At 56.3% G+C, this 14,742-nt stretch overlaps 1 protein-coding gene across 1 annotated transcript in view; it reads right to left on the reverse strand.

Moving 5' to 3' along the window:
• The window catches only part of hsd17b10 (hydroxysteroid (17-beta) dehydrogenase 10), a 14,849-nt gene extending 766 nt beyond the window's left edge, over positions 1-14,083 (reverse strand). Inside the window, exons 1-5 of the mRNA XM_038781585.1 lie at positions 13,990-14,083; positions 8,836-9,000; positions 6,866-7,030; positions 5,010-5,138; positions 4,315-4,423 (exon numbers count right to left, since the gene is read on the reverse strand). Of these exons, the coding sequence (XP_038637513.1) occupies positions 4,315-4,423; positions 5,010-5,138; positions 6,866-7,030; positions 8,836-9,000; positions 13,990-14,013 (592 nt within the window). The 5' untranslated portion in view covers positions 14,014-14,083. The remainder of the gene's footprint in view (positions 1-4,314; positions 4,424-5,009; positions 5,139-6,865; positions 7,031-8,835; positions 9,001-13,989) is intronic.
• Between the last annotated feature and the right edge of the window lie 659 nt (positions 14,084-14,742).

A 14,742-nucleotide genomic window follows, 5' to 3' on the forward strand; every position in this document is an offset into this window, starting at 1 on the left:
TTTAATATCCCACCCAGTCTAATCCCACTCTCCCCCTCACCCTTTAATATCCCACCCAGTCTAATCCCACTCTCTCCCCTCACCCTTTAATATCCCACCCAGTCCAATACCACTCTCTCCCCTCACCCTTTAATATCCAACCCAGTCTAATCCCACTCTCCCCCTCACTCCCCACATTCTTTAATATCCCACCCAGTCTAATCCCACTCTCCCCCTCACCCTTTAATATCCCACCCAGTCTAATCCCACTCTCTCCCCTCACCCTTTAATATCCCACCCAGTCCAATACCACTCTCTCCCCTCACCCTTTAATATCCAACCCAGTCTAATCCCACTCTCCCCCTCACTCCCCGCACCCTTTAATATCCCACCCAGTCTAATCCCACTCTCCTCCTTACACCCCACACCCTTTAATATCCCACCCAGTCTAATCCCACTCTCCTCCTCACTCCCCGCACCCTTTAATATCCCACCCAGTCTAATCCCACTCTCCCCCTCACTCCCCGCACCCTTTAATATCCCACCCAGTCTAATCCCACTCTCCCCCTCACACCCCACACCCTTTAATATCCCACCCAGTCTAATCCCACTCTCCCCTCGCTCCCCGCACCCTTTAATATCCCACCCAGTCTAATCCCACTCTCCTCCTCACTCCCCACACTCTTTAATATCCCACCCAGTCTAATCCCCCTCACTCCCCACACTCTTTAATATCCCACCCAGTCTAATCCCCCTCGCTCCCCGCACCCTTTAATATCCCACCCAGTCTCATCCCACTCTCCCCCTCACCATTTCATATCCCACCCAGTCTAATCCCACTCTCCCCCTCACCCTTTAATATCCCACCCAGTCTAATCCTACTCTCCCGCCCCCTCACTCCCCGCATCCTTTAATTAATTTTTTTTATTTTTATAAATTTATTTTTTAAATTTAGAGTTCCCAATTATTTTTCCAATTAAGGGGTAATTTAGCCTGGCCAATTAACCTACCCTGCACATCTTTTGGGTTGTGGGGGTGAAACCCATGCAGACACGGGGAGAATGTGCAAACTCCACACGGACAGTGACCCAGAGCCGGGATTCGAACCCGGGTCCTCAGCGCCGTAGGCAGCAATGCTAACCACTGTGCCACCGTGCTGCCCCCCCCCCCGCATCCTTTAATATCCCACCCAGTCTAATCCCACTCTCCCCGCACCCTTTAATATCCCACCCAGTCCAATCCCACTCTCCCCCTCACTCCCTGCACCCTTTAATATCCCACCCTGTCTAAATCCCACTTTCCCCTCACTCCCCAAACCCTTTAATATCCCACCCAGTCTAATCCCACTCTCCCCATCACTCCCCGCACCCTTTAATATCCCACCCAGTCTAATCCCACTCTCCCCCTCACTCCCCGCACCCTTTAATATCCAACCCAGTCTAATCCCACTCTCCCCCTCACTCCCCACACTCTTTAATATCCCACCCAGTCTAATCCCACTCTCCCCCTCACCCTTTAATATCCCACCCAGTCTAATCCCACTCTCCCCCTCACTCCCAGCACCCTTTAATATCCCACCCAGTCTAATCCCACCCAGGCTGATCCCACTCTCTCCCCTCACCCTTTAATATCCCACCCAGTCTAATCCCACTCTCCCCCTCACTCCCCACACTCTTTAATATCCCACCCAGTCTAATCCCACTCTCCCCCTCACTCCCCGCACCCTTTAATATCCAACCCAGTCTAATCCCACTCTCCCCCTCACTCCCCACACTCTTTAATATCCCACCCAGTCTAATCCCACTCTCCCCCTCACCCTTTAATATCCCACCCAGTCTAATCCCACTCTCCCCCTCACTCCCAGCACCCTTTAATATCCCACCCAGTCTAATCCCACCCAGGCTGATCCCACTCTCTCCCCTCACCCTTTAATATCCCACCCAGTCTAATCCCACTCTCCCCCTCACTCCCAGCACCCTTTAATATCCCACCCAGTCTAATCCCACTCTCCCCCTCACCCTTTAATATCCCACCCAGTCTAATCCCACCCAGGCTGATCCCACTCTCTCCCCTCACTCCCCACACCCTTTAATATCCCACCCAGTCTAATCCCACTCTCTCCCCTCACTCCCCACACCCTTTAATATCCCACCCAGTCTAATCCCACTCTCTCCCCTCACTCCCCGCACCCTTTACTATCCCACCCAGTCTAATCCCACTCTCCCCCTCACTCCCCACACTCTTTAATATCCCACCCAGTCTAATCCCACTCTCCCCCTCACCCTTTAATATCCCACCCAGTCTAATCCCACTCTCCCCCTCACTCCCAGCACCCTTTAATATCCCACCCAGTCTAATCCCACCCAGGCTGATCCCACTCTCTCCCCTCACTCCCCGCACCCTTTAATATCCCACCCAGTCTAATCCCACTCTCTCCCCTCACCCTTTAATATCCCACCCAGTCTAATCCCACTCTCTCCCCTCACTCCCCGCACCCTTTAATATCCCACCCAGTCTAATCCCACTCTCCCCTCACTCCCCGCACCCTTTAATATCCAACCCAGTCTAATCCCACTCTCCCCCTCACTCCCCACACTCTTTAATATCCCACCCAGTCTAATCCCACTCTCCCCCTCACTCCCCGCACCCTTTAATATCCCACCCAGTCTAATCCCACTCTCCCCCTCACCCTTTAATATCCCACCCAGTCTAATCCCACCCTCCCCCTCACTCTTTAATATCCCACCCAGTCTAATCCCCCTCACTCCCCGCACCCTTTAATATCTCACCCAGTCTAATCCCACTCTCCCCTCGCTCCCCGCACCCTTTAATATCCCACCCAGTCTAATCCCACTCTCCCCCTCACTCCCCGCACCCTTTAATATCCCACCCAGTCTAATCCCACTCTCCCCCTCACCCTTTAATATCCCACCCAGTCGAATCCAACTCTCCCCCTCACCCTTTAATATCCCACCCAGTCTAATCCCACTCTCCCCCTCACTCCCCGCACCCTTTAATATCCCACCCAGTCTAATCCCACTCTCCTCCTTACACCCCACACCCTTTAATATCCCACCCAGTCTAATCCCACTCTCCTCCTCACTCCCCGCACCCTTTAATATCCCACCCAGTCTAATCCCACTCTCCCCCTCACACCCCACACCCTTTAATATCCCACCCAGTCTAATCCCACTCTCCCCTCGCTCCCCGCACCCTTTAATATCCCACCCAGTCTAATCCCACTCTCCTCCTCACTCCCCACACTCTTTAATATCCCACCCAGTCTAATCCCCCTCACTCCCCACACTCTTTAATATCCCACCCAGTCTAATCCCCCTCGCTCCCCGCACCCTTTAATATCCCACCCAGTCTAATCCCACTCTCCCGCTCACCATTTCATATCCCACCCAGTCTAATCCCACTCTCCCCCTCACCCTTTAATATCCCACCCAGTCTAATCCTACTCTCCCGCCCCCTCACTCCCCGCATCCTTTAATTAATTTTTTTTATTTTTATAAATTTATTTTTTAAATTTAGAGTTCCCAATTATTTTTCCAATTAAGGGGTAATTTAGCCTGGCCAATTAACCTACCCTGCACATCTTTTGGGTTGTGGGGGTGAAACCCATGCAGACACGGGGAGAATGTGCAAACTCCACACGGACAGTGACCCAGAGCCGGGATTCGAACCCGGGTCCTCAGCGCCGTAGGCAGCAATGCTAACCACTGTGCCACCGTGCTGCCCCCCCCCGCATCCTTTAATATCCCACCCAGTCTAATCCCACTCTCCCCGCACCCTTTAATATCCCACCCAGTCCAATCCCACTCTCCCCCTCACTCCCTGCACCCTTTAATATCCCACCCTGTCTAAATCCCACTTTCCCCTCACTCCCCAAACCCTTTAATATCCCACCCAGTCTAATCCCACTCTCCCCATCACTCCCCGCACCCTTTAATATCCCACCCAGTCTAATCCCACTCTCCCCCTCACTCCCCACACCCTTTAATATCCCATCCAGTCTAATCCCACTCTCCCCCTCACTCCCTGCACACTTTTAATATCCCACCCAGTCTAAACCCACTCTCCCCCTCACTGCCTGAACCCTTTAATATCCCACCCAGTCTATTCATTCCACTCTCCCCCTCACCCTTTAATATCTCACCCAGTCTAATCCCACTCTCCCCCTCACTCCCCGCACCCTTTAATATCCCACCCAGTCTAATCCCACTTTCCCCTCACTCCCCAAAACCTTTAATATCCCACCCAGTCTAATACCATCCTACACTCCTACCCATTACCCCTCACGCAAGCTTTCTTGGCCTACGTGGAGCGTACCTGGTGCGATGGTGACCACCCGGATACCTTGCGGCGCCAGGTCCCGAGCGATGGGGAGGGTCATACCCACAATGCCACCTTTGGAGGCAGAATACGCTGCCTGTCCCACCTGTGATTTAGAGTTGGGGGGGGGGGGGGGGGGGGAGGGGAAGAAAGAGTAAATGGTCCATATTCGAAAGATCATCAAACGTACAATTAACATTTCCCCCGCGACTCTCTGTGGGCCAGTGACATTCACCGAGCCCTCGCTTCCCTTCATCTCATCAGACGGCTTGGACTTCCAAATTGATTTAACTTTCATCGGGATGGGCAGCCCACAGGGAGAGAGGCCGTTTTTCAGGACGAATCGTTAAACCTGAGCCTCCCCCGAACACCCCCCCCCCCCCGCCCTCTCTGGTGGTCATGAAAGACCCTGATTGGGTAGGACGCGTCTCTGGGGCCCAAAAGTCACCCAGCAACCAACAATAATTCAAAAACGAGAAAGTGACCCTGGGTTGTGATCTGTGGGATCTCCCTGTGCGCGCAGGTGCTGCTGTTTCCGCGGCATCATGAAGACTAATTCAGACGGGCAACGTTGGCTGCGAGGATTCCCTTCATAACCCCGGTACTCTGACGGACAGTACCTCCTTCAGAGGGTGATACGGTGCAAGGGATTGGGGGGGGGGGGGGGAACAGGTGAGGAGAACGGTTGCTACCTGCCCATCGTAGGCTGCTACGCTTGCTGTGTTAATGATCACTCCCCTCTGACCATCTGCATCCGGTGCATTCCTCCCCATCTCGGCGACGGACAAACGAATCACGTTAAATGTTCCGGCGATATTGACCTGGGGAGGGGGGCAGCGGTAGAATCTGTTTTATCATTACAGCACACAACTGAGCATAAACTCAGTCTCTGCAAACTTTAATACCCCACCCAGTCTAATCCCACTCTCCCCCTCACCCTTTAATATCCCACCCAGTCTAATCCCACTCTCCCCCTCACTCCCAGCACCCTTTAATATCCCACCCAGTCTAATCCCACTCTCCCCCTCACCGTTTAATATCCCACCCAGTCTAATCAACTCTCCTCCTCACCCTCCAATATCCCACCCAGTCTAATCCCACTCTCCTCCGCACCCTTTAATATCCCACCCAGTCTAATCCCACTCTCCCCCTCACTCGCCACACCCTTTAATATCCCACCCAGTCTAATCCCACTCTCCCCCACACCCTTTAATATCCCACACTGCCCCCTCACTCCCAGCACCCGTTAATATCCCACCCAGTCTAATCCCACTCCCCCTCACTCCCCACACCCTTTAATATCCCACCCAGTCTAATCCCACTCTCCGCACCCTTTAATATCCCATCCAGTCTAATGCCACTCCCCGCACCTTTAATATCCCACCCAGTCTAATCCCACTCTCCCCCTCACCCTTTAATATCCCACCCAGTCTAATCCCACTCTCCTCCTCACTCTCCGCACCCTTTAATATCCCACCCAGTCTAATCCCACTCTCCCCCTCACCGTTTAATATCCCACCCAGTCTAACCCCACTCTCCCCCTCACCCTTTAATATCCCACCCAGTCGAATCCCACACTGCCCCCTCACTCCCCGTAACCTTCAATATCCCATCCAGTCTAATCCCACTCTCCCCATACCCTTTAATATCCCACCCAGTCTAATCCCACTCTCCCCCTCACTCCCCACACCCTTTACCCACCCAGTCTAATCACTCTCCCCGCACCGTTTAAAATCCCACCCAGTCTAACCACACTCTTCCCCCTCACTCCCTGCACCGTTTAATATCCCACCCTGTCTAATCGCACTCTCCCCCTCACTCCCCGCACCGTTTAAAATCCCACCCAGTCTAATCCAACTCACTCCCCCTCACCCTTTAATATCCCACCCAGTCTAATCCTATTCTCCCTCTCACTCCCCGCACCCTTTAATATCCCACCCAGTCTAACCCCACTCTCCCCTCGCTCCCTGCACCCGTTAATATCTCACCCAGTCTAATCCCACTCTCCCCCTCACCCTTTAATATCCCACCCAGTCTAATCCCACTTCCCCCCCCCCCCCCCCCCCCCCCCAACGGCCTTTAATATCCCATCCAATCTAATCCCACTCTCCCCCTCACTGTTTAATATCCCACTGAGTCTAATCCCACTTCAACCCCCCTCCCCACGGACTTTAATATCCTATCCCGTCTAATCCCACTCCCCCCTCGCCCATTAATATCCAACCCAGTCTAATCCCACTTCCCCCCCCCTCACTCCACGCACCCTTTAATATCCCACCCAATCTAGTCCCACTCTCCCCCCTCACCCGTTAATATCCCACCCAGTCTAATCCCACTCTCCCCCTCACTCCCCGCACCCTTTAATATCCCACCCAGTCTAATCCCACTCTCCCCCTCACTCCCCGCAACCTTTGATATCCCACCCAGATTAATCCCACTCCCCGCACCCTTTAATATCCCAGCCAGTCTAGTCCCACACTCCCCCTCACTCCCCGCAACCTTTGATATCCCACCCAGATTAATCCCACTCTGATCAGTCAGTTCGTACGGTGATCACTCGCTGAAAATCCTCAAGGCTGTGCGCAATGTCTTTTTTGAAGTTGTAGGTTTTCACTGCCACGGCGATGCCCGCACAGTTCACTGCAATGTCCAGACGGCCAAACTTCTCCTTGGCGAGAGCGACGGCATTTTTGATGTCTGATTCCGAGGTGACCTGACAGGGAGGCAAAAAGAATCAGGGCGAGACATTTACTGAGGTGTTTAATGCAGCCTGCATTCGGCTACAAGCCGTCCAATTGTTCTTCCACAGTCACAATGCTGCCGATTCCTGCGCAAGATCCACATGCGCCGTTGAGGACAGCTCACATTCAGAGGGTCAGTGCGGAGGGAGTGCCGCACTGTCAGAGGGTCAGTGATGAGGGAGTGCCGCACTGTCAGAGGGTCAGTACGGAGGGAGCGCCGCACTGTCGGAGGGTCAGTGCTGAGGGTGTGCCGCACTGTCGGAGGGTCAGTGCTGAGGGAGCGCCGCACTTTCGGAGGGTCAGTGCTGAGGGAGCGTCGCACTTTCGGAGGGTCAGTACTGGGGGAGCACCGCACTGTCGGAGGGTCAGTGCTGAGGGAGCGCTGCACTGTCGGATGGTCAGTGCTGAGTGAGCATCGCACTGTCGGATGGTCAGTGCTGAGGGAGCGTCGCACTGTCGGAGGGTCAGTGCTGAGGGAGTGCCGCACTGTCGGAGGGTCATTATTGAGGGAGCGCCGCACTTTCGGAGGGTCAGTGCTGAGGGAGCGCCGCACTGTCGGAGGGTCAGTGCTGAGGGAGCATCGCACTGTCGGATGGTCGGTGCTGAGGGAGCGCCGCACTGCCGGAGGGTCAGTACTGAGGGAGCGTCGCACTTTCGGAGGGTCAGTGCTGAGGGAGCGCCGCACTTTCGGAGGGTCAGTGCTGAGGGAGCGCCGCACTTTCGGAGGGTCAGTGCTGAGGGAGCGCCGCACTGTCGGAGGGTCAGTGCTGAGGGAGTGCCGCACTGTCGGAGGGTCATTATTGAGGGAGTGCCACACTTTCGGAGGGTCAGTGCTGAGGGAGCGCTGCACTGTCGGAGGGTCAGTGCTGAGGGAGCATCGCACTGTCGGATGGTCGGTGCTGAGGGAGCGCCGCACTGCCGGAGGGTCAGTACTGAGGGAGCGTCGCACTTTCGGAGGGTCAGTGCTGAGGGAGCGCCGCACTTTCGGAGGGTCAGTGCTGAGGGAGCGCCGCACTTTCGGAGGGTCAGTGCTGAGGGAGCGCCGCACTTTCGGAGGGTCAGTGCTGAGGGAGCGCCGCACTGTCGGAGGGTCAGTGCTGAGGGAGTGCCGCACTGTCGGAGGGTCATTATTGAGGGAGTGCCGCACTTTCGGAGGGTCAGTGCTGAGGGAGCGCTGCACTGTCGGAGGGTCAGTGTTTAGGGAGTGCCGCACTGTCGGAGGGTCAGTGCTGAGGGAGCATCGCACTGTCGGATGGTCAGTGCTGAGGGAGTGCCGCACTGTCGGAGGGTCAGTGCTGAGGGAGCTGCGCACTGTCGGAGGGTCAGTACTGAGGGAGCGTCGCACTTTCGGAGGGTCAGTGCTGAGGGAGCGCCGCACTTTCGGAGGGTCAGTGCTTAGGGAGCGCCGCACTGTCGGAGGGTCAGTGCTGAGGGAGCGCTGCACTGTTGGAGGGTCAGTGTTTAGGGAGTGCCACACTTTCGGAGGGTCAGTATTGAGGGAGTGCCGCACTGCCGGAGGGTCAGTGCTGAGGGAGCGCTGCACTGTTGGAGGGTCAGTGTTTAGGGAGTGCCACACTTTCGGAGGGTCAGTATTGAGGGAGCGCCGCACTTTCGGAGGGTCAGTGCTGAGGGAGCGCCGCACTGTGGGAGGGTCAGTGCTGAGGGAGCGTTGCACTGTCAGACTGTTCCATTTCCAGTAATGACCTCCCTGTTTCCTGTATAGTGAACCCCCACTCTACCCATGTGGGGTGGGAGTGGGTACTTGAGATGTCCTTACATCAGCCGGCGCAAAGGCACACCTCTCTCCCAGGGCCTGGGCCACATTAGCTCCGTCTGATGTTGGTAGGTCTACAATCACGGCACTGGCTCCCTGTTGTACCAGCCTCTCGGCCGTGGCCCGGCCCAGCCCAGATGCTCCTCCCGACACCAAACCAACCAAACCCTGTCAGGGAAAAGAAGCACAAAAAAAAACCGCTCAGTCAGAGCTAACAAAACACCAGAACAATCTACATTAACGCTGCTGCACTCGTTTTTGTGACTTAGTTAAGTCTCCCTCTATCCTCCCTCTCTCAAGATTGTGAGTTTGAATTGTGCCCCAGGGACCGGAGCCCATTCTCCAAAACACTCGACAACCAATTAAATAATTTTTTGAACTCCAGGCATTCTTGCGATGTACAAAACGCAGCAGTTTGCGCAGAGCTAGGTTGCAAAAAAAAACATATACTTTGACAGGCAAACCAGTTTTTCAGTTAAGTGATATTGATTTGACTGGTAAATATTGCCCCAAGGAAATTGGACAGACGTGCACATGAACACGTTTGAAGAGAAGAAAAACAGCAGTCGGAGGCATCGTAAACTTGGAGACTCATTCAGCCCCTCTCGAGCCTGTTACACAGGAAGAGGAGGAGGCCCATTCAGCCCCTCGCGAGCCTGTTACAGAGGAACAGGAGCTCCATTCAGTCCCTCTTGAACCTGTTACACAGAAACAGGAGGAGGCCCATTCAGCCCCTCTCCAGCCTGTTACAGAGGAACAGGAGGAGCTCCATTCAGCCCCTCTCCAGCCTGTTACAGAGGAAAAGGCGGAGCTCCATTCAGCCCCTCTTGAGCCTGTTACACAGGAAGAGGGGGAGGCCCATTCAGCCCCTCTCGGGCCTGTTACACAGGAACAGGAGGAGTACCATTCAGTCCCTCTCGAGTCTGTTACACAGGAACAAGAGGAAACCCATTCAGCCCCTCTCGAGCCTGTTACACAGGAAGAGGAGGAGGCCCATTCAGCCCCTCTCGAGCCTGTTACACAGGAACAGGAGTACCATTCAGCCCCTCTCGAGCCTGTTACATAGGAACAGGAGGCGGCCCATTCAGCCCTTCTCGAGCCTGTTACACAGGAACAGGTGGGGGCCCATTCAGCCCCTCTCGAACCTGTTACACAGAAACAGGAGGAGGCCCATTCAGCCCCTCTCCAGCCTGTTACAGAGGAACAGGAGGAGCTCCATTCAGCCCCTCTCCAGCCTGTTACAGAGGAAAAGGCGGAGCTCCATTCAGCCCCTCTTGAGCCTGTTACACAGGAAGAGGGGGAGGCCCATTCAGCCCTTGTCGGGCCTGTTACACAGGAACAGGAGGAGTACAATTCAGTCCCTCTCGAGTCTGTTACACAGGAACAGCAGCAGGCCATTCAGCCCCTCTCGAACCTGTTACACAGGAACAGGAGGAGTACCATTCAGTCCCTCTCGAGTCTGTTACACAGGAACAACAGGAAACCTATTCAGCCCCTCTCGAGCCTGTTACACAGGAAGAGGAAGGGGCCCATTCAGCCCCTCTCGAGCCTGTTACACAGGAACAGGAGGAGGCCCATTCAGCCCCTCTCGAGCCTGTTACATAGGAACAGGAGGAGGCCCATTCAGGCCTTCTCGAGCCTGTTACACAGGAACAGGTGGGGGGCCCATTCAGCCCCTCTCGAGCCTGTTACACGGGAACAGGAGGAGGCCATTCAGCCCCTCTCGAGCCTGTTACACTGGAACAGGAGGAGGCCCATTCAGTCCCTCTCGAGCCTGTTACAGAAAACGAGGAGGAGGCCCATTCAGCTCCTCTCGAGCCTGTTACACAGGAACAGGAGGAGTACCATTCAGCCCTTCTCAAGCCTGTTACACAGGAACAGGAGGAGGCCCATTCAGCCCCTCTTGAGCCTGTTACACAGGAACAGGAGGAGGCCATACAGCTCCTCTCGAGCCTGTTACACAGGAACAGGAGGCCATTCAGCCCCTCTCGAGCCTGTTACACAGGAACAGGAGGAGGCCATTCAGCACCTCTCGAGCATGTTACACAGGAACAGGAGAAGGCCCATTCAGTCCCTCTCGAGCCTGTTACAGAGGAAGAGGAGGAGGCCCATTCAGCCCCTCTCGAGCCTGTTACACAGGAACAGGAGTACCATTCAGCCCCTCTCGAGCCTGTCACACAGGAACAGGAGGAGGCCATTCAGCCCCTCTCAAGCCTGTTACACAGGAACAGGAGTACCATTCAGCCCCTCTCGAGCCTGTTACACAGGAACAGGAGGAGGCCCATTCAGCCCCTCTCGAGCCTGTTACACAGGAACAGGAGGAGGCCATACAGCCCCTCTTGAGCCTGTTACACAGAAACAGGAGGAGGCCATTCAGCCCCTCTTGAGCCTGTTACACAGGAACAGGAGGAGGCCCATTCAGCCCCTCTCAAGCCTGTTACACAGGAACAGGAGGAGTACCATTAGTCCCTCTCGAGTCTGTTACACAGGAACAAGAGGAGACCCATTCAGCCCCTCTCGAGCCTGTTACACAGGAAGAGGAGGAGGCCCATTCAGTCCCTCTCGAGCCTGTTACAGAGGAAGAGGAGGAGTACCATTCAGCCCCTCTCGAGCCTGTCACACAGGAACAGGAGGAGGCCATTCAGCCCCTCTCAAGCCTGTTACACAGGAACAGGAGTACCATTCAGCCCCTCTCGAGCCTGTTACACAGGAACAGGAGGAGGCCCATTCAGCCCCTCTCGAGCCTGTTACACAGGAACAGGAGGAGGCCATACAGCCCCTCTCGAGCCTGTTACACAGGAACAGGAGGAGGCCATTCAGCCCCTCTTGAGCCTGTTACACAGGAACAGGAGGAGGCCCATTCAGCCCCTCTCGAGCCTGTTACACAGGAACAGGAGGAGTACCATTAGTCCCTCTCGAGTCTGTTACACAGGAACAAGAGGAGACCCATTCAGCCCCTCTCGAGCCTGTTACACAGGAACAGGAGGCCCATTCAGCCCCTCTCGAGCCTTACACAGGAACAGGAGGAGGCCCATTCAGCCCCTCTCAAGCCTGTTACACAGGAACAGGAGGAGTACCATTAGTCCCTCTCGAGTCTGTTACACAGGAACAAGAGGAGACCCATTCAGCCCCTCTCGAGCCTGTTACACAGGAAGAGGAGGAGGCCCATTCAGTCCCTCTCGAGCCTGTTACAGAGGAAGAGGAGGAGGCCCATTCAGCCCCTCTCGAGCCTGTTACACAGGAACAGGAGGAGTACCATTCAGCCCCTCTCGAGCCTGTCACACAGGAACAGGAGGAGGCCATTCAGCCCCTCTCAAGCCTGTTACACAGGAACAGGAGTACCATTCAGCCCCTCTCGAGCCTGTTACACAGGAACAGGAGGAGGCCCATTCAGCCCCTCTCGAGCCTGTTACACAGGAACAGGAGGAGGCCATACAGCCCCTCTTGAGCCTGTTACACAGAAACAGGAGGAGGCCATTCAGCCCCTCTTGAGCCTGTTACACAGGAACAGGAGGAGGCCCATTCAGCCCCTCTCAAGCCTGTTACACAGGAACAGGAGGAGTACCATTAGTCCCTCTCGAGTCTGTTACACAGGAACAAGAGGAGACCCATTCAGCCCCTCTCGAGCCTGTTACACAGGAACAGGAGGCCCATTCAGCCCCTCTCGAGCCTTACACAGGAACAGGAGGGGGCCCATTCAGCCCTCTCGTGCCTGTTACACAGGAACAGGAGGGGGCCCATTCAGCCCCTCTCGAGCCTGTTACACAGGAACAGGAGGAGGCCATTCAGCCCCTCTTGAGCCTGTTACACAGGAACAGGAGGAGGCCCATTCAGTCCCTCTCGAGCCTGTTACAGAGGACGAGGAGGAGGCCCATTCAGCCCCTCTCGAGCCTGTTACACAGGAACAGGAGTACCATTCAGCCCCTCTCGAGCCTGTTACACAGGAACAGGAGGCCATTCAGCCCCTCTCAAGCCTGTTACACAGGAACAGGAGTACCATTCAGCCCCTCTCGAGCCTGTTCCACAGGAACAGGAGGAGGCCCATTCGGCCCCTCTCGAGCCTGTTACACAGGAACAGGAGGGGGCCCATTCAGCCCCTCTCGAGCTTGTTACACAGGAACAGGAGGAGGCCATTCAGCCCCTCTTGAGCCTGTTACACAGGAACAGGAGGAGGCCATTCCGCCCCTCTTGAGCCTGTTACACAGGAACAGGAGGAGGCCCAATCAGCCCCTCTTCAGCCTGTTACACAGGGACAGGAGGGGACCCATTCAGCCCCTCTCGAGCCTGTTACACAGGAACAGGAGGGGGCCCATTCAGCCCCTCTCGAGCCTGTTACACAGGAACAGGAGGAGGCCATTCAGCCCCTCTCGAGCCTGTTACAGAGGAAGAGGAGGAGGCCCATTCAGCCCCTCTCGAGCCTGTTACACAGGAACAGGAGGAGTACCATTCAGCCCCTCTCGAGCCTGTTACACAGGAACAGGAGGAGGCCATTCAGCTCCTCTCAAGCCTGTTACACAGCAACAGGAGTACCATTCAGCCCCTCTCGAGCCTGTTACACAGGAACAGGAGGAGGCCCATTCAGCCCCTCTCAAGCCTGTTACACAGGAACAGGAGGAGGCCCATTCAGCCCCTCTCGAGCCTGTTACACAGGAACAGGAGGAGGCCATACAGCCCCTCTCGAGCCTGTTACACAGGAATAGGAGGCCATTCAGCCCCTCTCGAGCCTGTTGAACAGGAGGAGGCCATACAGCCCCTCTCAAGCCTGTTACACAGGAACAGGAGGAGGCCATTCAGCCCCTCTTGAGCCTGTTACACAGGAACAGAAGGAGGCCCATTCAGCCTCCCCCTCCTCCCCCCGCTCTCCAGGTGATCTGCCACCCAACCAAAGCATGGTCTCGGTGGTCATCGTTTTCGAAGTGGCCCCTATGACACAATGGGTGGTTTGAATTTGTGTTGATCATTTTCAGTGGTTTGATCTCCTTCGGCTGGCACTGTTGACCCTTGACCTCTGACCCCGGTGGCCCTCCTGACGGCCGTGCAAGCGGAATATTTGCGGCTGCATCGTCCCCCTGTTCCCGGGGAACCCAGAATACCAGAGCCCATCTGGTTTTTATGTCCCCGCTGTCTTCCTCCCACCGCCCGGCGCTGCTCGCTCACCTTCACCGACCTCAGCGCCGCCATCTTGGCCCTCGGCTGCCGGCCCCCCAGGGGAGGGGGAGGGGCGGGAGCCGCGGCCAATCAGGGTGCACGCTCCCCCCCCCAGTTAGCCAATGGCCGGCCGCGCTGCTCCCCGCCAATCACAGCCTCGGCGGGCGCCGCCCAATCGCAGCGGCCCCGGCGGGCGCCGTCCAATCACAGCAGCCCATTCCCCCTCCCCCCCCCGTGCCCGCCAATCAGTGGGTCCATCCAGCGGGACAATCAAAACCTTTGCATCTGCAGCCAATGGCGTGCGCGTTACATCCAACCAATCATGCGGCAGCTGGCTCCAGCCAATCCCCAGCGGCCCGGTTCCCGCCTCCCATGCCCACCACTGGCACCTTCATGCCCACCACTGGCTCTCCCCATGCCCACCACTGGCTCCCTCCTGCCCAGTGCTGACTCCTGCCCACCACTGCCCCCCCATGCCCACCACTGGCCCCCCCAGGCCCACCACTGACTACCCCTTTCCCACCACTGGCTCCCCCATGGCCACCACTGGCTTCCCGATGCCCACCACTGGCTCCCCCATGCCCACCAGTGGCTTCCTCCTGCCCACCACTGGCTCCCCATGCCCACCACTGGCTCCCTCATGCCCACCAGTGGCTTCCTCCTGCCCACCACTGGCTCCCCATGCCCACCACTAGCTTCCCCCATGCCCACCACTAGCTTCCCCCATGCCCACCACTGGCTCCCCCATGCTCACCACTGGCT

The sequence above is a fragment of the Scyliorhinus canicula genome, chromosome 21 (assembly GCF_902713615.1).
Source record: "Scyliorhinus canicula chromosome 21, sScyCan1.1, whole genome shotgun sequence".
Classification (NCBI taxonomy): domain Eukaryota; kingdom Metazoa; phylum Chordata; class Chondrichthyes; order Carcharhiniformes; family Scyliorhinidae; genus Scyliorhinus; species Scyliorhinus canicula.